A 25654-nucleotide genomic window follows, 5' to 3' on the forward strand; every position below is an offset into this window, starting at 1 on the left:
TGTTTTGGAGACATTAAGCAACATTAAACAAAGTTATAAACTAATAATGTGTGTCATTCTTTTATTTAAAAAAATGTCATCATTGGTAAAAAAAAACCCAAAACAAAACAAAACTGTGGTATAAGCTAAAACACCTTTGGCACGTGTTGTTACTGGAAAATAATACATCTCAGGGTTGTAACAGTAACTCTGCTACATGTTTCTACATTCACACCCTCCTGTCGTTGATTATTTTCCACTAACAGCACATCTCTAACTTATTCAGTTCCGTATCCTATGTAACAGAAACCACAAACCAAGGCTTGGATGTTTAACGAGATGTAATTGCTCAAAAGCAACATGTTTGGAAAATTGTGTGTATATTCCTACAATAATACATCTAGTGTTGTAGCTCTATTCAGTTCGAGTGTGTAAAAGAAAAGTCATGGTTTAACCATACTATCCCCTCCACACACTGACATAAACAATGAGTCGATTCTAAAATGAGTCGACTCTTCAATCCTAGCCGATCGGGGAGTCGATTCGTTTACTTGAACGCCTGCAGGCTTAGTGCTTGTATTACAATTTCCTGCACTGTTGTACTCAAAAGAAAAGTTCAATGTAAATCATAATGAGGTATTCTGTACTTAATTAACATGTGGCTGAGTTGCTGGATTTGAGATTAGAAAAGTTGACTGTGTGGAATCGACTCTCAACACCTTTAATTTGATTCAGGAATCGAGCCGCTCTAAAGCTTTAGTGATTTAAATGCTGCTGTAAATGCCTGGAATGTCAGCCAAACCCACACACCCTATTAAAACAGCATTTTAAAACATTATACCCGTGATGTTTAAACATACTGAGTTGTACATTTGGTTGTAAAGTCATTTTAAAGCAGTCTTCCCACCTCAAGCTTTCGTTTTACATCAGAAATGTTATCCTCAACATGGCCGCTAGGGGAGCTGTTACTTTTCCTAGCCGTAAAAGGCTGTTTTTTGTGACTTGGTTCAAATGCTAATGTTCGCTTGCTCTGTGTGTCTACAAACTTGTAAACAGTGGACCTTCAGGGCCAGTCTGGCAGAATGCCCAAGAAAAAGAAAAACGGACACAGCGCACTAGCAGGCCAGTCAGGAGAAAATGCCAGCGCTCATTTTAACCCCGGGCCAGCGGGAGCAGCTGCAGTGACACGCGATCTCTCGGGATCTACTATGACCGATTTGAGTTTGCAGAACAAGGATGAGATCGTGAGGAGCATGCATGATATGTTTTCTCATCTGGACCCTGATGTGATTTACATCGTGCTTTCCGAGGCCGATTTTAAAGGTAGGTAAAGCTTGGGTGGACATCAGTGTGGAGTGAAGTTAGCCAGCTCACCAAACCGCTCGAGCAACTTTTCAACACAGTGATGGTGGATCTGAACCTGATGGCTGTGGCGCAGATCCCAGGACTGCTCGGAGATTTAGAAATGAAAGTGCCAGTGATTACATATGAAAATCAATCTGGTTTATCAGCTCTATATCGACTAGATATCTCAGCTTCATAGCCAGATTGCTACATATCCAGCACGTTTCCCACCGAGTCACGTGACCCTGGTCAAGGCTAGTACTAGTAAAGTCAACATCTTTATTATGGCTTGAGCCAGGTTTTGTTTATTTATTTTTTTTTTACAAAGTAGGTTATTTGTCATTATACGAATCTTATACACAGTCCTATATTCAGGCAGGTGCATAAAGAACTGAAAGTTATTGTTATTTCTTGTGACTAAATGATGAACATACTTTCAGTTTTAATTTGAAGGATATCTGAAGTTAAAATTGAGTGAACAGTGTAGTTCATCATAATTATTTAATGTGATGGGTAATTATCTATCCTTTTATTTACTTATCCTAATTACACTATATTGCCAAAAGCTTTGGGACAACCCCTCCAAATTTTCAGTTCATTTCAATTTATTCATATAGCGCTTTTAACAATGGACATTATCGCAAAGCAGCTTTACAGAAGTATAGAAACATGAAGTTTAAATAAAAGTTACTATTTTATCCCTATTGAGCAAGCCTGCGATGACGGTGGCAAGGAAAAACACTCTGATGTTATGAGGAAGAAACCTTGGGAGGAACCAGGCTCAGAAGGAAACTCATCCTCATTTGGGACACTGGACAGTAAATAATGTAACTGTAAATAAATAATGTCCTTTCTACAACAGCAATCAAGGGCCCAAGAGGAATTATTAGATCAGTGTAGTTTCTGAGTTCATTATAGACACTTATTCCTTGCTGTCACATGCTGACTGATGAAGTGGCAGATCTGTGACAATGTTATAGTCCCCAAGTGGCTCTGTCCACGGCTGTCTCCTGGTCACAGGCTGTCCACACAGATCCATCCACAGCATCAGTGAGCACCAACAAGCGACGAGACTCTGAAAAATATTAAGTATGCTTGTGATCATGTGATGTTTAAAGACAACGTAGATTATGTCTAAAGTGCAGGCAAAACTAGCTATTATTAGCTGAAGCTGTTATAGCTGCAAAGGGCAGACCAACTCCATATTACATTCATGTGCATGTAAAGGCAGACGTCCCAGTTTTGTCCTGGCTTGCAGTCTCCACTCTAATTCATCCCAAAGGTGTTCTGTCAGGTTGAGGTCAGGATTCTGTGAAGTTCCTCCACACCAAACTCTCTCATGTCTTTATGGACCTTGCTTTGTGCACTGGTGTACAGTCATGTTGGAACAGGAAGGGGTCTTCCCCCAAACTGTCCCCACAAAGTTGAGTTGAGCATTAAATTGTCCAAAATGTCTTGGTATGAAGCTGAAGCATTAAGAGTTCCCTTCACTGGAACTAAGGGGACAATCCCAACCCCTGAAAAACAACACCTGAATTCAATGATTAGGAGGGGTGTCCCAAAACCTTTGGCTATATAGTGTATCTTTGTGATTCCATTTCCTTTTTAAGGGACCAGAGGTAATCACACATTTGTCTGCTCAGATGTTCAGGATTCTGTCTTTAAACTTATACCTTATTTCATTTCACCTCCAGTTTACTGAGAAAGAAAGCTATCAAATTAACTAGTTAAATATGACAATGTATAAATACTTATGGACCTGACTGTATCTCTCTCAGCTGTCTAGATATTGGTGTGACTATATCAAGATACAGTGCTGCTAAAACAAATCGATCACAGCAACAAATAAATGATGACAAGTATCCAAATATATAACAATAAAACTGACTGTCTCTCTGTGTCTCTCAGTGGAACATGCCATGGATGCTCTTCTAGAGTTGTCTGGTGCTGCTGAGGGCAAGACCACCACATCTCCTTCGCTTTCAGGGTTTGAAATGGCTGCTGCTCTGCTGGAACCACGACCATCTCGCACTGAATCATCCACAATAAGATCAGTCATATCAACCGTGTCCAATTCTGAAGACTCACATCAGGAGCTCAGCCTGGAAACTCGTCTAACTGAAGAATTTGATACTCTTATTGACCAGGAAATGGAATCGTTAGCGATGGCCCAGCCTCTACCATCCTCTATTACCCCTTCTGTCTTGCCACTACCTTCTGAGTCAGAGCCTCTTTCATCTGGTGCTCCACCGAGTCCTCTTCCAGCTCAAGATGGAGCTTTGATGGAGCTTGATCAGCTGGATGTGGAAAATGACTTCAAATCAGGGTCTTTAAGTGAGCAGAGTACCTACTCCACTGCCAAGATGGGTGATGCTCAAAGAAATGCTTCACCAATAAACGAGCTCAGTTTGGGGGGTGTATCCTTGCCCCAGGAGACTGGTATCTCTGTTGATTTTAGTCACTTGACCCAAGATTCCCCCCTTACTGCCCCAAGACCTTCAGCTTTTAAGGCCTACCGCAGACCCGACGAGTTTCGGAAGCCAACATCAGCACCGGTCCCACAGTCTCAAAGTCTGCACACACTCTGGAATATTGAAGCTCCAGATTTCAAGCCCTATGTGGAGGAACCGTCTTTTATCACACCTGTTGTGCAAGCCCCTAACCCCTGGACAACTAATCCTGCTTCTTGGACTCAATGGATGACTCCCAGTCACGCTCCTCTGAAGCCCTCGGCTACTGTTCCTAAGTCATGGATGCCTTCTCAGAGTCGACTCAGACTGGAAGGGCAGGTACTGGTGCTGCTCAGAGGAGCTCCAGGATCGGGCAAAAGTACACTTGCCAGGTACTCATTTATTCACGATATCAAACAATAGCACCATAACTAACCATGCATCCAAATGTGATGGTTTGTAATATTTAGCAGTATCTGTTTACAGCTTTGAACGTTCGGAGAGCACAGGTTTAAGGTGTTCAATTATTGTTAACACATCTGGTTAATTCATAGTGGTTCGATTTCCACCTGTTGTTTTTTCTTTTTAGCAATATGCATGACTTGCTGTATATTTTAAGATGCCTCATACTACTCCATGTGCTCGGGATATTTTCCAGATTATTGGCTGATGTGGGCAGGTGGAGTTTTTGTCCAGCACTCAGTTGGACACTACTTATATTAAACAGTTGTCTTGTTTGCAGTTTCAGTGAAGTTACTTGAAAATATTGCGTCATTATAGGTAACCAAAAACACATTGTGTAGTTGTAAACACATTGTAATTGTGTTAACATCGTATGCTTTATTAACATTACATTTTTAATTCAATTTTATTTGTAAAGCACTTTTAACAGTGGACATTCTCTCAAAGCAGCTTCACAGAAATATAAAAATAAGAAAATTTAAATGTATCCCTAATATGCAAGACAGAGGTGAGGAAAAAAACCCCTGAGACAATATGAAGAAGAAACCTTGAGAGGAACTAGGCTCAAGAAAGTGTATATAGTCGAATTTACAATTTCTTTAAGAATTACACGACTGAATAATCAGAAAGATGTAGAAAACACAGTTACTGCGGTCATATACATGCTGTCATGATCATTCTGTGGATCAGAATGGCTAAATAAATACAGACTAACAAAAAATGGAGTATTAAAGTCATTTTATGGGCTTATTTGAATCACAGCAGACTGGGATGAAATGGATGACTGTGATGGTGGGATAGGATATAATTTTGTTCTCATCAAACCATTCAATGCTAGTACTAATCAGGTGTGTAGGATTGGCAGCGTGGGACTTCCACAGCTTTTGCTTTTACGTGCCAGTCATGAACGTTGCTTGTATTACTGGTGGAAAATGGTAAAGGGTAAGGTTGCATTTTGTATGCGCTTTAGTGCAACTTCCTCCTAACGAGTTAAAAATCCTGGCACTACAAATTGCAGAAGCAAACCAAACAAAACCTATTATATCAGGTTTAAAAAAAATAGAACAATAAAATGAGCTTTAGCGACTATGATGCAGAGTTAAGTGGCTTATTAAAGAGTTTTGATGAGTTTTGCCGATGAAGCTTGGCTAGATCCGATTAACTTTGTGATATGTTTCAGTTAATAACATCATTTTATTCTAGAAACTCGAAGAACATGACCAGATTTGGCTTTGCAACATGGCCATGTGGAAATGATGAACGTTAGAGAAATGTGTTGAAACAACAACAGCTTACTTACTTACATCCAATCAATCTTCCTATTCTTGTTCCTTTCACAGTAAAAAGTGAACTAGAACCACGTACTCTTACTCCTTATAAAGTTCCACACTGAAACAGTGTGAAAGGATACGAGAACAGGTTTGCTCAGGCACAGAGAGGCTGAGCGAATGGGAAGGAAGTCACTTTCTGTGTTTGCTGTGAAAGGGGAGCTGATTTAATCAGATCTGTGGTTTAGGAGCCTAAACATCACCTCTACTAAATATTATCTATCTCAAATCAGCCAGGAAAAATATTTTTTGTTGCATGTATTGGTAAATTCAACACAGAAGCTATAAATAACAGAAACATGATGAAATCACCACCTAGTTGTGTAAGCATAATGATTTAACGTGAGATTTAAGTTTCCAGCTCTCTCTATATCACAGTAATCTTTTACAAGCAATAAACTAATAAATAAACAAGCACATGTGGAATGTTACAACATACAGTACGTTAAGAAATAAAGCAGGTGAATCAGCCATGTCGTAAATAATAGTTAAACTGATAAACAGGTAAAAGTGAATGAAATGGATTATTTATGGATAATGTCAAATGATCCTTTGAAAGAAAATCAGGATCAGCACATTGTCTATTTAATCTGCCCTATCCTCTGCTACAGATTTGCATATGCAGATGTGTTTACAGTTATGACATCACAACCATGTCTATGGACTCCAGTGGTTTATGATTTAGTCATAGCATGCATGATTTTTGACTCCTTGCTATGACGAAACTACTTTCAGCTTTATGTGCCTCTGCTAGTGGCTGCTTTTTCTTATCTAGGTGACCTCTGACCCCTGGATCACCCCTCCAAACTCTATTACTGTATGCCGTATAATATGGACTACAGCTTGGACATGAACTTGTATTGATTTGTAACCGTTCGATGAAGTAAGCTCACACACTGGAGTCAGCTTGTTGCTTAAGAATACAAATATTTACAGTTAAATATCATTTCAACCAAGATTCAAGCCCCTGGTATGCACTAGGGTTTTCTTTTATTTAATTCTCTGCATGCTAGGATCGTAATTGTTCCCATTTTAGCTGTCTGAAAGTGTAAGAATAAATAAATAAAATAATTCTGATAAGGAAAGGTTTTATTGCATGTAAAATCTCAATAATAAGTCATGGAAAGTTTGGCCTGGTGTTGGATCAACACTGAATTTAATACAGTTTTATATTTTAGTGGGGACTAAATGTTCTCACAAGTACAGGAATATCTGTACAGATAATGAAGTTATTTTTTTTTAATGAATATAAATAGCTTTTAGAAAACGGAAAGGTTTCCCTTTGGTTACTGGCAGTAAAATTAGGGATGAGGTTAGTTGTAGCATTGCATTAATGAGCTGCATAAATGTCAGACTATAACGCTGTGGTCTTTCTTCACCTCCACAGTGCAATGTTGGAGCAAAACCCGGGTGGAGTTGTCTTAAGCACTGACGAGTATTTCACCCACGATGGAGTTTACCATTACGATCCACACTTACTGGGAGAGGCCCATGCGTGGAATCATCGGAGAGGTCAGCTTCACCTTACATTATCTTTTAATGGCGTTTGTTGTTAACATTGCAGTGATGCAATGTTTACCAAGCTATTAGTGCACTGATTAAAAGTAGAAGAAATGACAAGGTAAGAAATAAAAATGCTCAGAATAAAAAAGGAGCACATTTATAAAAATGAATGAAATTGACCGTTTGTCTGACAAGAGGGAGGAAATAAAATTAAACGGTGGTCAATTAACCGCTAAAGCAAATAAATGAGTGTTAAGCTGCCTTTTAAATGAGGGTGTCAGACGTTTGCAGGGAAGAAAGACCTTGAAGCAAAAGTAAAGAAGCTAAAAATTTAAGATGGATACAGTAATACCAGTTGTCACTGGGTCGTAATCTCAGGATACATGATTTTAGATTAAAATTTTAATAATTTATATATATATATATATGTCGGAGAAATATTAAGATTTCTTTATATATATATGTATATAAAGAAATTTTAATATTTCTCCGGAATGCTCTATTTGCAGTCTCCTCCAAAAGTATTGGAACAGCAGGACTGAATCTTTTGTTTTTCCCTATATGCTGAAGTCCTTTAGGTTAAAGATCAAAAGAAGAATATGGGATGATAGAAGGTTTTTATTTATTAGTCTTTTATTTCCTGATATTTAAATCTAGTTGTGTTAAACAATTTTCACAATATCAGCCTCAATAAATGTATAAGGACAGATCAAGCAGGTAACTTACTGACCAAACTCCTTCAAGCTGTTGTTTTTTGGGGGTTCCTCTTTTCCTTTCAATCTCTTGAGGTCTGGTGGTTGACCTGGTCAGTCTTGACTACTAAATTCTACTAAATGTAGACTACTAAATTCATTCTGCTGCTACCATCATGAGTTACAAAGTCAATAAAGATTGGTGAGTCTGTTCAAGAAGCAGCCATGAAAGTCCAAGCCATGACTCTGCCACCTCCGCTGTGTTTGATGAATGGGCTTGTATGTTTTGGACCTGATCCTTTCTACCTCCACACTTTGGCCTTTTTTTTAGCACTTTAGTAGAGGTTTATCTTATTCCTGAGCTTTTGAGGCTGTGTCTCTGCAAATTCCAATCTGTCCTTACTGCTGATGAGTGGTTTACATCTTGTGGTATGGCCTCAAAAGTCTCCTTTAAATGGTGGATTGTGATAGCTTCACTCCTGCCCTGTGGAGGTTGTTGATGTCTTCACAGCTCTCACAATGTTTCTCTCATCAGCTGCTGTTGATTCCTTTGGCTAACCTGTTCAGTGTCTGGTTCGTGGTACACCAGTGGTTTCTTTCTTCAAATAAAAAAAGTGAAATATTCATCATTTGATCTCAAATCCAAATATATTTAGTTGTTCTTTCGGCTGCTACCTGTTTTGGGGTCACCACAGTGGATCATTTGGTCCGCATGTTTGGATTTGGCACAGGTTTTACACCAGATGCCCTTCCTGACGCAACTCTCTCATTTAATCCGGGGTTAGGTTTGGCACTGAGAGTTAACACTTCAGTGGCTGGGTTTGGGTCATGCCTGGGAATCGAACCCGAGTTGCGGCAATGAGAGTGCGGGATCCTGCCACTAGACCGCTGGGTGGCCTAAATCCAAATATATTCAGTGTATAGCCAAAACAAAAGAACTGGCCTTGAAGTTCCTGTGTGTGTGTGTGTGTGTGTGTGTATGGACAATCAGCTAATCAGCCAATCATGTGGTAGTCCAGCAAAAGAAAAACATGCCTAAGGAACTTGAGTTAATGTTCACATAAAGCATCAGAATGGGGAAAAAGTGTGATCTCTGTGTTTTTGATCCATGACGTAGATATTGGAAGTAGATGGTTTGATTTTAAATATCTCAGAAACTGATGATCTTGGATTTTTACACACAAGTTTTGTTTTGTTTTGTTTTTTTGGCACTATTCCATGTAAAAATCTAGAGATTGCCCTGTTTGAAATTCCCAGGCGATAAGCATTATCTAAAATACTCAGCTCATCTGGTACCAGAGTCACAGAGGTCATGTTTTTTCTTTCTGAAGATTGATATGGATGGGGTGTGTGTGTAATCTACATTTCCAAGGTCCTCTCCAAAAGTATTGGAACAGCTGGGCTAAAATGATTGTTTTCTGATACACTGAAGACATTTGTACTTGAGCTCAAAAAAGCATATATATAAAATGGTAGCTAAAGAATGTCAGCTTTCGTTTATTAGTTGGATTTTTTTTAGTATTATTATCATTTATTTTACTTTTAGCACATACTCTCAGTAAAGTCTCAGCATTATCTGGTGTTAAACATTATTAGTCATTAAACATTAACTTTCACTCTTATTTTCAGCAAAAGAGGCGTTTGAGAAAGGTCTGACCCCTATAATTATAGACAACACCAATTTGCAGTGCTGGGAGATGAAGCCCTATGTTGCATTGGTAAGCCTTTAGCATAAACATAAGAGTCATTTCTGCTGTACACAATTTTACAAAGTAATGTATTTATTACACATCTGAGCTGCAGGACATGCCTTAATATGACAGAACGTAATTGCTATGATGCTCTATGCAATAAGAATATACAGGTGCTTTAAATGACCATTATGTTAACCTGCAGATTAGAAAAGGTCTTTTCAACGTGTTTCATGCTGTACATAATTATTTATAATTCAGAGCATGTCATTTTAGAGCGACACGGATGATGGATGTGACTGCAAATTTCTAATTCTTTTATAATGCCTTACAGAGCTCTGGTAATACTATTTGGAGGCTTAGTCAAAGAATGTAATAAATCATACAGAAATAAATGACTATATACACAATTATAAAGAAAGGATATGGTGTAGTATATAATCTAGCAAAAATAAGCATTGACTATATACACAGATCAGGCATAACATTATGACCACTGACAGGTGAAGTTAATAAGACTGATGATCTCCTCATCATGGCACCTGTTAGTGGGTGGGATATATTAGGCAGCAAGTGAACATTTTGTCCTCAAAGTCCTCAAAAGGTGTGTTAGAAGCAGGAAAAATGGACAAGGGTCAGGATTTGAGTGAGTTGGATAAAGGGCCAAATTGTGATGGCTAGACCACTGGATCAGAGCATCTCCAAAACTGCAGCTCTTGTGGTCAGCAGTGGTCAGTATCTATCAAAAGTGGTCCAAGGAAGGAACAGTGGTGAACCGGTGACAGGGTTATGGACGGTCAAGGCTCATTGATGCACATGGGGAGAGAAGGCTGGCCCATGTGATCCGATCCTACAGATGAGCTACTGTTGCTCAAATTGCTGAAGAAGTTAATGCTGGTTCTGATGTGTCAGAATACACAGTACAGGACGGGTCAGGGCTGTTTTGGCAGCAAATGGGGGACCAGCACAACATATTAGGCAGGTGGTCATAATGTTATGCCTGATCAGTGTATGTGCCTTCATCAATTAAAATACTCAACATTATAAATTACAGTAATTTAAATGTTTTTAATCTTTTTGATTGATTCAGATTCTTATCAGTATATAACAAAACAGAAGTTGTACACTAGAATTCTGCTGTTAGACAGTCATGCTGTTAGTGTCAGTGTGCTCTCTGTCATCCAACTATAAAGCCTATAAAGCTTGGAGCAAGTGAGCATTGATTTTGTTAATTGATTACACTGAATGGAATATAAAATATAATATATATAAAGTCTTAAAAATTCGCATGCACATGATTTTTTCATAATAGGTTCCAGGTCTACCCCTGCCTTGTGAAATAACTCTGCCTTCTCATGTTAACCTTTAAGAACAAAGACTGTGTTCAATAAAATGTTTGATAAATGTGCAATTTCTATTTTCCTTTCATTTTCTATTGCATTACCTTTCTGCAGTGAATCATGTAATAAGATATAAACAGTTATAAAGATCACAGAGTCACAGCATTCCTGATGTAAACTGGGAATGTACAGTACCTTTGACCTTTGCTTCGCTTGTTTTTTTCCCCATCAGGCACAGAAGCATAAATACAGAGTGCTGTTCCGTGAACCCAACACCTGGTGGAAAACCAAACCCAGAGAGCTGGAGAAGTATAGTAGAAGCAAACACAGAAAAAAACTATAACAATACATTATAAACAGTAAAACATACAGTCACCAGACAAAACTAGAGAAGCAGGGACAGCTAAGTCATTGTATACACATTCTCTGTCCACTTTATTTTAGGAAATTGTACACCTGCCCATCTGGCAACAGTGCAGTGCAAATACAGGTGAAGAGCTTAGGGAAAGGTTTAGATGAAGAAAATGTAATATCTCTGTGACCTAGACCAGGGCATGGATGTTGGCACCAGATGAGCTTTGAGTATTTTGGAAACTCACTGATCTTCTGGGAGTTTCACACACAGCCGAGATGAGGTGTTCAAATCTACCCTTGCTCTTGGCATCCATGTTTTTCAAGCAGAAGCATTGGAAAGCATCCATCCATCCATTTTCTACACCATGTATCATACTGGGTCAACCTGAGTTTGTCCCAGGAGAATCAGGGCACAAGGCAGAAGACAACCTGGACAGGATTCCAGTCTTTTGCAGGGCAATCTCTCACACACACACACACACACACACACACACACACACACACACACACACACACACACACACGCTACAGACAATTCAGAGATGCCAGTCAACCTACAGCTCATGTCTTTGGTCTGGAGGAGGAAACCCCGAGGCATAGGGAGAGCATTCAAACTCCACACACACACACACACATGGTGGAGGCGGGATCACTGTCAACCCTGGAGGTGTGAGGCATGCCTGCTAACCACCAAGCTACTATTCCCACCACAGTAGAAGACATTTAGATTAGAAATATATCAAGGAACTTCCCGAGACCAAAGCTCAATGGATTGCAGCAAAACGTTCTACAAAAATAAGTCCAAACAAACATAGCTAGTTAAACTATAACTAACTAGTAGACAGTCGGCCTAATGTTAGCTAGAAGATAGTATAGCTACGGCTACCATTGCTACCTGTCTAGCTAACATACTACTGTATGCTGCTTCAAGAGTATATATTTATTTCCAAATGTTTGTACCATTGTAGTGATAGTGTTGATGAAATGAATTTGGATCTGTTAAAGTATTCCATTCAGTTGTTTTTCTCATTTTGTAGACGTACTAAACATGGAGTAATGAAGGAAAAGATTCGGCGCATGCTGGAGAACCAAGATCGTTATGTATCTGTCCAGAATATAATGGCTTCACAACCCAAACCCACAGCCATCTATGGTGTGGATGTGTGTCAAACACATCCAACAGAGTGAGTTTGTGTACCATTATGAGACATAAGGAATTAATTAGCTAGTAAAATACATAAATATAACAGTATCTGTGGAGTAGTACAGTGTGTTAAGGTCTAGTGTAATAACAAACTTTGTGTAAAAGAACTGTGATGCTGTTTGATTGGCCTACATTTGATGTGAGTAGGATTTAACTGGAAGGTTTTGGACTTTACCCTCAGATTGTTAGTTTTAGGGATGCAGCTATAGCATTTTTCAGACAGAGTATGAACATGGGTCTAAGTTTTTTTGGTAATCCTTGATACTGATAGTGATAATACTCAAATTATTAACCTACTTTGCATTAAGCAGTCAAGCATGTCACGGAATGTTTTATTTATCTCTGTTTATGTTTGTGTTTGCATAGTGGGCATGAACAGTCTGCACAAATGCATATCCACTTAGGCTGCTAGGCTCTTTATAACTTTTGCTAGTTATAGCTGTACTAGTTGCAGCAGAGAAGAGTGTTTATTTTTTCAGTTTGTAAAAGCATTTCTGTACATCTCTAAGTAAAGTAGCTTAGATGGTTTTCATTATGTTGGTATCCCTCATCGTCATTTTCTAATACTGGCTGATTGTCAAGAACAATATTGTGGTTAAGAGCCTCTCATTTTTATTCACCTAGAGTTGTGTGTAGATGAACCATGGACATTGTGCCATTGTCTACAATTGTCTGACTGCATATATGCCCATTTTTTCTCTTGAGTTATTTGATAATTTTGTCTTACAGGCAACCTTCAGTAAGCCATCCTGACCTACTGGGTGACCCTGGGATTGGTAAACCTGGTAGCTATCTCTCCTCCTCTCTGCCTGATGTTTCATCGGTTGGTTGTAAATCTAGTTCATCAAGCACGGGTGCAGCAGGAAGCAACAATGGATCACATAGTTCCAAGGAATGCATGTCCTCCCAGGAAGATGTTACAGAACAATTTGAAGCACCACAGCCTGAGCATGTAGATGAAGTTGAACTGGATGCCTGTATGGCAAGGAACTTGGAAGAGCCTGTGTTGTTTGCAGAGTCGATTGGCCAGCGGGTGAAGAGAGTGAGAGAGCAGGCCAGAACTATAGATGGAGATGCTAGCACTCTGAACTGTAACATTATTGATCCTGTAAGGAAAGCAAGTCAGGATGATTACACTGTGGATCATTACATCGTGGATGATGCTGTCAGTTCAAATACAGAAAAGCTTGAATTTGTGGGAGATTGGCCCTCTGAAAGCCTCGAACAGCGAGGACAACGGAGTCGGAAGTCAGTGTCTCAGAAAGTGGAAAACCCAAATGAAGAAATGACAAAATCTAAAGAAGATGCAACTAAATCTGACAATGAATTTGCAGGAGATTTTAAATCTAACACCCCAAATAAGACAGAGTTCCAGAAACTTCTAGATCTTCTTCTAGGAGACAATAATGAAATTACCCAAGAAACAACTCAGGACTTCCTACCCTTAGGTGGTGACAGAAATCACTCAGTCTTAGTGACTAAGGCCCAGCCAGTTCTCCCTGACTGTGTCCTTGATGGAAAGTCTGAAATATCCATTGATCCAGGAAAAGGTGACTCTCATCCCCCAAGCCCCATCAAAGAGCTTGAAGCCAGTCAGAATGAGTCTTCTAAAATGGAAACAAAAGAGGCATGTGCAGATGTACATTCTCCAGCAAATGGAGTAACTTCTCTGGAGATGGGTTCAGAGCTGAAAGATAAACCAAACAGTGATGCAAACCTCTCCATTAGCTCAGGAGGTGAGGTGGAGTGTAGTTCTGAATCTGTCCGGGAGAGAAGGAAAGTTCCCGGTCGAAGGGCAGGAAAATCCTGCAAATTGGCACTTACATTCACGCATCAAAGCCCTTCATCTTGTCTTCATATTGGGTCTCCAGTCACCTCACCGCAGCAGTCAGAGCTGAGTCCTTCACCAGAAATGATTTTAACAACATGCCCCAGTGCCTTTGCCCAAACAGAACCTCAGGACTTTGCCCTCCTTTGGCGAATTAACCAGGAAAAATGTTCTGAGACAGAGTCAGACAGCTCTACCAAGCAAATAGTTATTTTGGAGGGAAACCCTGAGCGTTTTCTTCCAAAAATAACTGAAAAGAACTCTTTGGAGCAGCAAGTGATACCATACCGTGTGTGTCATGAGAAAGGCTCACAGGTAGAAGAGAATGATTTGAGAGAATTACCATTGAGTAATTACAACCTGGAAATACTTAGCCACCATTTTAAACATGTTCCCAAGGAGACTCTGGAGGACTTGTATGAAAAGTGTTACCAGGATTTAGAGTGGACCACCAACTTGCTACTTGATTCAGGTGAACATCTTTCTAAGGATGATGATCAAGATTTGGAAGGCTGTGGTTTATTAGCTCAGGGTGCAAAGGAAGAATCTAGTGATCATCAGGTGACAGGGGAGTCAAAAATAAACTGCACAAAAGACACAGTAAGAGAAGAGACTGACAGTAATTGCTGTGAAAACCCTGCTATTATAGTACCAAGTAACACTAGCGTGACTGTGAGCATTGTTGATGAGGAACCTGAGGACATTAATGACCAGAGCGTCAAACCTTTAGAGCATCAACCTAAAGAGCCAGAACAAAGCATGCATGCAAATGAACCTCCCGGAGAGAATAAAGCGTTAAAAGATTCTTTACATACAGAGTTAGAAAGTGAAGTCCCAGATGCTTGGGTATTTGAGAAGTATGTTGACGGAGGACTTGCGGATGAGCAAGAAGAAGACAGAGAGGTAAAAGAAGAAGTAAACACAATGTTGTCACTGCTTGAAGAGATGGAGTGCAAGAAGGAGGAAGAAAGAAAGGAAAGAGAAAAAGAGAGAAGAGGTCAGAGGAAAAATGGGCCGATGAACATTCAGACTCTGGAGCTGAAATTAACCACAGAACTTGCTCTACAGCTCACAGAGTTATTTGGGCCTGTAGGGATCTCCCCAGGTAATAAGACCATACTGTCAGTGCTTTTAAATTAGTTTTATCCAGGTCCTATATGTGAAACTCAAATACAAACTACAGTAACTGTATTGGAATGGCCAATTATAGTTCTTGCTATATACGGAGGCCTTTGGGATTAAAAGATTACTATGAGAAGACAGAGATTAGAATTTCAGCTCTCATTTCCTGATATTTACATCTACATGTCTTAAACAACTTGGACCACACATTTTAAAGTGTGGAAAAGTAAATAACACTTAATATGTGGTTGCACATCCCTTCCTTGCAGTAACTGCATCATGTCTGCAATGTTCTGACATCACCAAACTGTTGTATCCAACTTTTGTGATGCTTTCCCAGGCTGGTTCTGCAGCTTACTGTGTTTTAGATCATTGTCAGATTAAGTTTTTCAAATTTGTTTGGAAGTATTTCTTTGTAAATTGGCAGACAGAATGTTTGTTGAATCTCTGAATTGTTTCTGCTGCTACCATCCTGAGTTACATCATTAATAATGATTATTGAGCAGCCACAGAAGTCCAAACCATGACACACTTCTGTTTCTCACTGCTGGTTTGCATATTGTGGCATCTAAACTTCCCCTTTCAAAAGTCTTTTTTTGGGACAGTGGTAGATCAAGTGGTTAATGCTCTGGGTTGTTGATCAGAAAATCAGCGTACAGCATTCAATGCTAAGCTGCCATCGTTGGCCCTTGAGCAAGGCCCCCAACCCCCCCCCCACTCCAGTGGTGTTGCATTGTGGCTGACCCTGCACTCTATCTGACCTCAACACTCCAAGGATTGGATATGCAAAGAAAGAATTTCACTGTGCAGTAATGCATATGTGACAAAGGCTATTTAACTTAAAATGTTTATACTGAACAAGAAACATGTCAGTCACATAATCTAATATCTTTAATTGCTTGAAAAATGAGCAGTTTTTTAAACAAAAGGTATGGGAACATCGGGAAATGAAAGCTGTAATATTATGAGTCTTATCTCATCTTAATCTTTTAATATCCAGCCGAAGTCTCTTTAGGAAAAGAAACGAAAGTTGATTTTGCCATTCCAATACTTTTGGAAGGGGCTCTATATGGAGAAAAGTCTGTGGACGCATGGCCATGTTGTGCTTGCTTTTAAGGCTGGGAAGGCTTTCTACTAGATTTTATAATGTGGTTGTGTGGATTTGCCCATTCAGCCACTAATTAGGCAATTGTAAAGTCAGGCACTGATGTCAGGCAATAAGGTTTGGTGTGCAGTTGGCGTTCCACGAAGGATAAGGTCGGGGCTCTCTGTATACCACAGTTCGGGCAAACCATGTCTTCAGGATCTTGCTTTATGCACAGTTGCATTGTCATGCTGGAAATTGTTTGGACCTCTTAGTTCCAGGGAAGGGAAACTGTAGTGCAGCCTATACAGTTTGTAGCAGTCTCAAATATGGATTTGATGGTCAAGTGTCCACATACTTTTGACCATATAGTGTATATACCTTATTTTCTTTTCTAGAGCTGTAATATGTTTGTATCTTGTGGCATCAGAACATGAGCTGTTGTACTACATTTGGTCTTTTAAAATCAGGAAGGCTTAAGTTTCAACATAGTTCTCCCGAAAGTAGCGTACCTATTGTCTTATTAAGATGACCGCAGTTATGAACATAATAAACATGCATAGGTGTGACAATATAAAAGACATAACAGTAGATTTGTTAAGCTTTGGGGCATTGATTTGCATGGTTTGGCTCCACTCATTCCCTTAAAATGAAGCATTACTTTGCACATCAATATGATGTTATTCTGACTGATCATCTTTATCCCATGATGAAACATCTCTATCCTATCGGAGATGTTGGAGCAAAACACAACTGAGGGAATATCTGTTGGAAAACGGTGTGCAGTGCTCCAAATATCTTTATCTGCATTTGTATTTGAACTTAATCCTGAAGTGGGTGTGGCCTAGTCTGAACACATTGTTCTACTTCCTAAAATATAAACAAATTAGTAGCCTTATCGCCCAGACTATGGAGTGGTCCTCCTTTGTCCTGCAAGCTTCAAACCTGACCGTTTAACCACAGGAAAGAAAAATACTTCTTGCTAGTTAACTTCCATTACCCATGCACACCTCAAAACGTAATCAGGTGGCATGTTTTATAAGTCTATCTATCTGTCTATCTATCTATCATATACCATGTTTAAATGTTTGTATGTCTATTATACATGACTATAGGTGAGTTCTCCCCAGAAAACTGCTCAGTGCTGATGGACCTAAAGTTAGCCAAACTCCTGCATCAGAAATGGAAAGAAACTATCCAGGTAAATTATATAGAAGTCGATCTATTAAATATAAAAGCTGCTGATTTGTAACGTACTTTATAAACTAAAAGTCAAGGTTTCATAGAAGATGGAATGAAATACTTAAAGAACATGTTTTTTTTTTTTTTTTAGGAAAAGCACAGACAAGCAGCTCTCTCCTATCATCTTCTACAAGAGAGTAAGTCTAGATATTTTTCTTTACAGAAATGCGTCTGTGGAATTGTCTCTATCTCACTCTGTTCCCTCTCACTGATGTTATTCTGCTGTCACCCAGGTTCTGAACACTGGGGCGAGTCACAGTCAGCCACCGCTGGGTTCAGGGACTCGGCTGCTCAATTTCTGATTGGCGCAGACGGTTATTCGTCACTCAGCAACCAATCAGCTTTCCAAGAAGGCTTTCCATTCATGGACCACTGGAATGTGTCCCGCCCCCCAGTTTCCCTCAGGGACATCATGCTTGAAGAGCAGGTGTTGCAGGACAGTTTAGAGAAGGTAACGCAATTTCTTTCGAAAACGCATAATATTCTAAAATATAGACAGTTTTTGGCATAAACACCATCTTCTGTCTGTAGTCTAGATTAAGTCGCTGGGATCTGGACAAGAAAGATGGAGCAGCTATAGTAAAGGAGAAACAGCTCTTTGCTCTCTTCCCCACCATTGACCGGCACTTCCTCAGGGACATCTTCAGAGACCACAAGTATGAAAAGAAAAAATTGTTTTATCATTTGAGACGATACCAAGCGCCGTATACATGGTTCTTAACTATTGAATTCCCACAAGCAGCGTTAAACTCTTGAGTCTCGATTGGTTCAGAATGTGATGACTGTAACAGCAGCTTTGAAAAGGTTTCTATAAATACACGTATTGTTATAGATTATTATTTCTATATTAGCAGCTTGCATAGAGGCTTGCATTATGGATGCAAATGAGATTTTTCTGTAAGGAGACATGTATGTAATATATTTGGAAGGAGTCTCCAGTGCCAATACATTATAACAGTCGGAGAGTAAAGCTGTGATTTTAAGTTTTTCTACAGGAAAGTGTTCAGGAAAATGAGGTCAGTGTTCTGTATATGTACTGTATATGACCGGATATATTCGTAAGTTGTTCAAATGAGCATTTAAGCAAGAAATTTAGTATTAATAAAAACACTGTAAATTCAGAAAGACCTTTACACTGTGTTGCCAAAAGTTTTGGGACGTCTGCCTATACATGCACATGAAGGTAATATGGAGGTGGCCCACCCTTTGCAGCTATAACAGCTTCAACTCTTCTAGGAAGGCTTTCCACAAGGTTTAGGAGTGTGTTTATGGGAATTTTTGACCATTCCACTGGAAGTGCATTTGTGAGGTCAGGCACTGATGTTGGACGAGAAGGCCAGGGTCACAGTCTCCACTCTAAATCATCCCAAAGGTGTTCTATCAGGTTGGGGTCAGGACTCTGTGAAGCTCCTCCACACCAAACTCACTCATCCATGTCTTTATGGACCTTGCTTTGTGCACTGGTGTGCAGTCATGTTGGAACAGGAAGGGGTCATCCCCAAACTGTTCCCACAAATTTGGGAGCATGAAATTGTCCAAAATGTCTTGGTATGAAGCTGAAGCATTAAGAGTTCCTTTCACTGGAACTAGGAAGTCAAGCCCAACCCCTGAAGAACAACACCTGAATTCAGTGATTTGGAGGGGTGTCCCAAAACTTTTGGCAATATAGTGTGTATCTTACTTGTGTTCTTGAGTTATACATGAAAGACACATTAGCGCAAACCTTAACTGAATTGCCTAATTTGAAGCCGAATACACATTTTAATACACAAATTATATGTTGAGTTTAAATTGTCTATATTTCAGTTACACTTTTAGTTAAAATTGATATTTTTTAAACCTGTTGTTTCATATAATTTATAACAAATAAAATAAGTCATTCAGGGAAAAATATGGACAATATGTTTTCCCTAAATACATCAGAATGCATTCGTTCTACAGTGAGACAGCACCTTATCATTTATCCGTAAAACAAACGTATCCAGAGAAATTCGGGCGTCCAGTTAATTTATAGTTTTCATATTTTCACATTTTGCCATGTTACTGCGGTGCTCTGAGAATAGAATTCTGCTTTTCTGAGACAGCGTCAACGAGGACTCTCGGATTCTCCACGGTTACACTACATAATATTTTTCATCGCTGTAGACGTGAGTCAGATGTACTCCCACTTCTGCCTTTGTGAAGTTGTTTTGGGTTTTTTTTGGCAGTTGTTTTGTGTTTTCCACTCTTCACACTTTCCACTCTGTGAGTTACAGGCAAATCAGCTGTGCTATGCAAGAGTCTGAGAAAGTGATTGGTATTTATCAATATAAACAAATGACGAACACAAAGAAAATGAGCTTAAATCTGACATTTATATCTTCATGTTGGTACAAAAATGTACTTTTTTTCACTTAGGCAAACATTTACACACAACTTTTCTAAAAGTTTGATAATTAACACACAGTATTAGGAATGTTTTTCAATGTACACCGATCAGGCATAACATTATGACCACCTGAGTTGGTCCCCTTTTGCTGCCAAAACAGCCCTGACCCGTCCTGCACTGTGTATTCTGACAGCTTTCTATCAGAACCAGCATTAACTTCTTCAGCAATCTGAGCAACAGTAGCTCGTCTATTGGATCAGATCACACGGTCCAGTCTTCGCTCCCCACGTGCATCAGTGAGTCTTGGCCGCCCATGACCCTGTCACCAGTTCACCACTGTTCCTTCCTTGGACCACTTTTGATAGATGCTGACCACTGCAGACCAGGAACACTCCACAAGAGCTGCACTTTTGGAGATGCTCTGATCCAGTCGTCTAGCCATTACAATTTGGCCCTTCATCAAACTCGCTCAAATCCTTACGCTTGTCCATTTTTCCTGCTTCTAACACATCAACTTTGAGGACAAAATGTTCACTTGCTGCCTAATATATCCCACCCACTAACAGGTGCCATGATGAGGAGATAATCAGAGTTCTTCATGTCACCTGACACTGGTCATAATGTTATGCCTGATAGGTGTATATCTAACATTATTTTAATATGTTACAGTTACTCTCTGGAGCAGACTGAGCAGTTTCTACACACTCTATTGGACGATGAACCTGTGAGAACTGTAGTAGCACCTGAATCTGTCCCGGAAAATAATGAAAAGCGTAGAGTTCCTAGCAAAGAGAGGGTAAGGACACTTCCAGTATTTTTCTATTACACTTTATAATAATCTTATAATTGTGCTGCTTGTGTTACATATTTTTTTTATTCATGCTGAACCTTATTCTAACATGGTGCATGTTTTATATGATTGTACTTGTTCCTTCTCTTATATTTCTTTACATTGGTGTCATCTACTGCTTTACTGATCCTGACTTGAACTACTGTCTGTTTTGCTCCATGTTGGTTTCCAGAAGCAGAAGAGTGAGATAGACTTGGCACAGTTCCAGGACATAGAAGATCCTGAATACCAGGACTTTCGTACAGAGGCTACGCTTCAGAGGCAACGGCAGCAGGAGTGCTTTGATAAAGCCGCCGAAGCCTACAGACAAGGGCGCAAGGATGTGGCCAGCTTTTACGCTAATCAGGTCTTATACACACTCTGGTGGAGGAACTGTGTGATGTTTGTTATTCCCCTGCTTTACTACACAAATAACACTGCTGTGGAAGTGCAATTATTACACTGATTAAATAATTTTTTTATTGTTATTTTATTGTAATAGTGGATTTAATTACAGTAATTCATGGGTTTCTGTAAAATTAGGCTTAAAAGTTAGCATTTGTAGTGTAATGTTAAGAGTAAAACTGTACATTGTGTGTGTGTGTACACCTACAGGGTCACTTACATGGGCAGAAGATGAAGGAGGCAAACCATCGAGCAGCAGTGCAAATATTTGAGCGTGTTAACTCTACACTTCTGCCTCAGAATGTTCTGGATCTACATGGCCTGCATGTCACTGAGGCTCTGCAACACTTACAGCAGGTTCTCGCTATAAAAACCACAGGTGAGTGCTAACGCACGTGCTATAACGCTCAGTTATACTAGGTTCACAAATAACTACAAAAGTTAGAAAAATGTATTTAAAATGTTTATCTGTACATTTTCAAGTAGGATCGATTTTGTCGTTATGTGAGGCGCATCCGTGTTGATTTTATCACAATTCTGAGCTTTGCGCTTGTGTAATAGACTTCCTGTTTCCTGCTAGAATGGCAGCAGGGCTTTTGCCGTCCCCAGCTCTCAGTCATCACAGGGAGAGGCAACCACAGCCAAGGCGGTGTGGCTCGCATCAGGCCTGCTGTTCTCGACTACCTCAGGAGCAAACATTACAAGTACACACACACACACACACACACACTCACACACTAAGTAAATATTGTATGGCTTTCAGATACAAGTCTGAAATAGAGTCTCAGTCCATGATCTTCTGTCCTTCTCTCAGGTATACAGAGCCTAAAGAGGGTCTAGTGATCGTCATGCTACATTGCGCTGATTAGCTGCTGCTGTGAAATGACGGGAACTTACTTTCTTCCTACATATTTTCATACTGCAAACACTTTCTCTCTCTTTGTCTCTCACATCTGACCTTATTTTCATACATTTCATTATGTCTCACTCTGTCTCTCTCTCTGTCCCTCTTTGCTTCTGTCTGTCCATCAATCTCTCTCTCTCTCTCTGCTCATATATGTATATAAGATACAAGAAACTCTACCTTTGTAAATATTGTAAAAAGAAAGATGGTTCTAATATCTGTGTAGAAAATGTGCAGAACACATTTGACTCCATCATTGGAATGTTAATGCTCACATGGGTTTGAGGAAAGTGCTAAGCAATAATTATCTGTCCTGTTACTGGTACTAATCAGGCAATACTTTTCCAAGTCATTCTTATATTGAACAGTAAGTCTAGCCTGTAATGTAAAAAACAACAGTTTTTACTTTTCCTGTTGAAACACAACACAGAGAAATTATTGTTTATATTATTTATCAAATACTTGTGGACCAATTATGTAAAATCATGCTGTTTGATTTAAATTTTATTTAAGTCTTTTATACAGTTTACACTTTAGAAGGAGTGTGTGTGTGTGTGTGTGTGTGTGTGTGTGAATTTAGTTAAAAATTAACAGCTTGTGTCATACTAATTTTATTGTGTAATCTTAAACCATCGTTGTTCAGTACCAGCTTTAGTCCTTCTCCTGTGTTTTTTTTCCCTGATGAAGTATATTAAATAACTCTTAAAAAAAATAATTTAATGGAATCTAATTGGACAGAAAGTATTTACAAACAGAATTATTGTGGGGGGAAAAAATGTATTATGTTTTTGGATATTTTATAAGTGTTGTGGTTTGCAGCGCTTGTATTTTATTATCATTTTACAGTTTGTAAAGCTGCTCTTCTTAAAGATACCTATGAAGTTACTTTTCAGATTTGTATATCTTGAGGAATAAAATACATTTTTAAAAAATATTCAGTCTTTTCTTAGGCATTTATTTCTGTAAAGAATTTTAACGATTAAAGAAAAAAAACAGCTATAATATTTTTAACTGTGTTTACGAACACAATATTCAGTCCTGCGTTTAGATTCTGTTTAGTCCTGTTTTCATCAGTAAATTATTTACACAAGCCACTTAATCAGACCTGAGGGGAAAAATTTAAAGAAACGAGCTGTGAAAATCTTTATTTTCTAAGCTAACGCTTTTAGCCATGTAGCTAGTTTCTGGTCCATTTTACTACATTAAGCTGAATCTTTACATACAGTAGATGTGTGTTATTGGATATTCCATAACAAAGGATCTGCTACAGAATCTGAACTGGTTCATGCTTAGAAAACTAAACAGCCTGTAAATACGACAGTCTTGTATATTTTTTATGTGCTTTCCTGCAACTGATATGCGGTGGTGGCTCAAGAGGTTAAGGCTCTGGGTCGTTGATCAGAGGTTCAAGCCCCAGCACCGCCACATTGTCACTGTTGGGCCCTTGAGCAAGGTCCTAGCGCTGACCCTGCGCTCTGACCCCAACCTCCAAGGATGGGATATGCGAAGAAAGAATTTCTCTGTGCTGTAATGTATATGTGACAAATAAAGGCTATTTCTATTTACTGAGCTGCTTGTGGACTGCAATCAAGCAGATGACGACTGATCCAGAATATAATAAACAATCATGTAAATAACTCTGTCTATGAATACACACTACAGTAAATGTTTACTTTATCAATCATTATATACTTTTGTGCCTCTGTCACACATTTAGAATATAGAATATTATAAAGCTTAAGCCACAACATTTGTCCCTTTAATATCTGCATCAGAGAAAGGAGTTATAGGCGTTAAGCCCTTGAGTTTATGCACTGTGTCACTTGTGATGGTTTTTGTTCTTTTCGTAATTTATCAATGAGCACATGTATGCGACTTTTCATCACAAAAAAGCCTAGCGTAGCTTTCTGTAGTTTCTGCAGAAATCGTTGGTGGGGGGAAAATATAACTCAGCAGCTTTTTTTTTTTTTTCTGACGTATTTTTGTATCTGCAAAGGTCAGGTTTCTCCATGAGGTAATTTTCACATAGCTTCAGATTGAAGTGAGGACCTTTTACTCCACCAGGGGACGATATATAAACACTTCTAAATCACATTTCCTCCTTTTACGGACACATCCATTGTTTTTAGCATTTAGCATGCTTTTATCAGGTCTTTGTACGTTTTCTTTTTCAGAAATTCTTGCGAATAAAACCAAATATGTCTGAACTTTTTCAACATGTCTGTAGACTGCACAGACATACATGCAGTAGCCTTTATCAAAATGGCAAACGTTTGAAATACACACTGTATAACACATTTTCTAAGAAAGCATGTGATTACCCCCCCCCCAAAAAAAATTTTTTAAATAAATAAATAAAAGAGTTAATCCATCCAACTTTGGGAAACAGTCTCAAGTTTCTTTGCAGACAGGCCGCTAATGAGAGGACAGTAAGTCTGTTTTTATGCCTTAACAAAACGTAACAGGGTTATATTTTCGAGGTGATTTTTGTAATGATTTGTGAAATGTTGCAAATATCAAAATTTTCAGTGGGATGAATGTGTTCAGGTAACGGGGTTGAGCTCATGCAGTGGGACAAAAATGTAGATTTTTCATAACTGATAATGTAAGTTTTTTCAAGCATGAGATGTTAAATGGATTCCTACATTGCTTTAAATGTACACTGATCACACATAACATTATGACCACTGACAGGTGAAGTGAATAAGACTGATGATCTCCTCATCATGGCACCTGTTAGTGGGTGGGATATATTAGGCAGCAAGTCAACATTTTGTCCTCAAAGTTGATGTGTTAGAAGCAGGAAAAATGGACAAGCGTAAGGATTTGAGCAAGTTTGATGAAGGGCCAAATTGTGACGGCTAGACCACTGGATCAGAGCGTCTCCAAAACTGCAGCTCTTGTGGGGTGTTCCCGGTCTGCAGTGGTCAGTATCTATCAAAAGTGGTCCAAGGAAGGAACAGTGGTGAACCGGTGACAGGGTCATGGGTGGTCAAGGTTCATTGATGCATGTGGGGAGAGAAGACTGGCCCGTGTGATCCGATCCAACAGACGAGCTACTGTTGCTCAAATTGCTGAAGAAGTTGATGCTGGTTCTGATAGAAAGGTGTCAGAATACACAGTGCATGATGGGTCTGTTTTGGCAGCAAAAGGGGGACCAACACAATATTAGGCAGGTGGTCATAATGTTATGCCTGGTCAGTGTATATGTTTGTAATGAGAAGATGAAAAGTGAGAAAATACTTTTTATCCTGGTCTGTCAGTGCACAGTTTAGAGAGTTTAATTAAGGGATTATTCATCCAGTTTGTTATATTCATGATGAATGGATGTTGCCATTAAGGTAAAAAAAAAAAACCCCAACCTTTTTACCCTTAATTCAGTGACGTGTCTCGCTGTAATACAGGACATGTTTTTCTTCCCACCAACCCACAAGACGTCTTGTACAGAAGAAACAGTTAGTCGTGTGGAGATGAACGTATTACACACGAACATGAAATCTGATAAATAATGAATTCTTCAGCTTA

General features: G+C 39.2%; 1 protein-coding gene across 1 annotated transcript; it reads left to right on the forward strand.

Moving 5' to 3' along the window:
* The first annotated feature begins 940 nt into the window (after positions 1–940).
* On the forward strand, positions 941–24068 carry n4bp2 (NEDD4 binding protein 2). The gene is made up of 16 exons (XM_058384454.1): positions 941–1302; positions 3232–4165; positions 6951–7075; positions 9388–9476; positions 11022–11098; positions 12181–12327; positions 13077–15280; positions 17497–17582; positions 17715–17760; positions 17857–18074; positions 18155–18279; positions 20661–20787; positions 21014–21187; positions 21436–21604; positions 21806–21929; positions 22040–24068. The coding sequence occupies exons 1-16, from the start codon at positions 1062–1064 to the stop codon at positions 22092–22094; spliced, it is 4941 nt and encodes a 1646-aa protein (XP_058240437.1). The 5' UTR covers positions 941–1061; the 3' UTR covers positions 22095–24068.
* Positions 24069–25654: the final 1586 nt, after the last annotated feature.

The sequence above is a fragment of the Hemibagrus wyckioides genome, linkage group LG29 (assembly GCF_019097595.1).
Source record: "Hemibagrus wyckioides isolate EC202008001 linkage group LG29, SWU_Hwy_1.0, whole genome shotgun sequence".
Classification (NCBI taxonomy): domain Eukaryota; kingdom Metazoa; phylum Chordata; class Actinopteri; order Siluriformes; family Bagridae; genus Hemibagrus; species Hemibagrus wyckioides.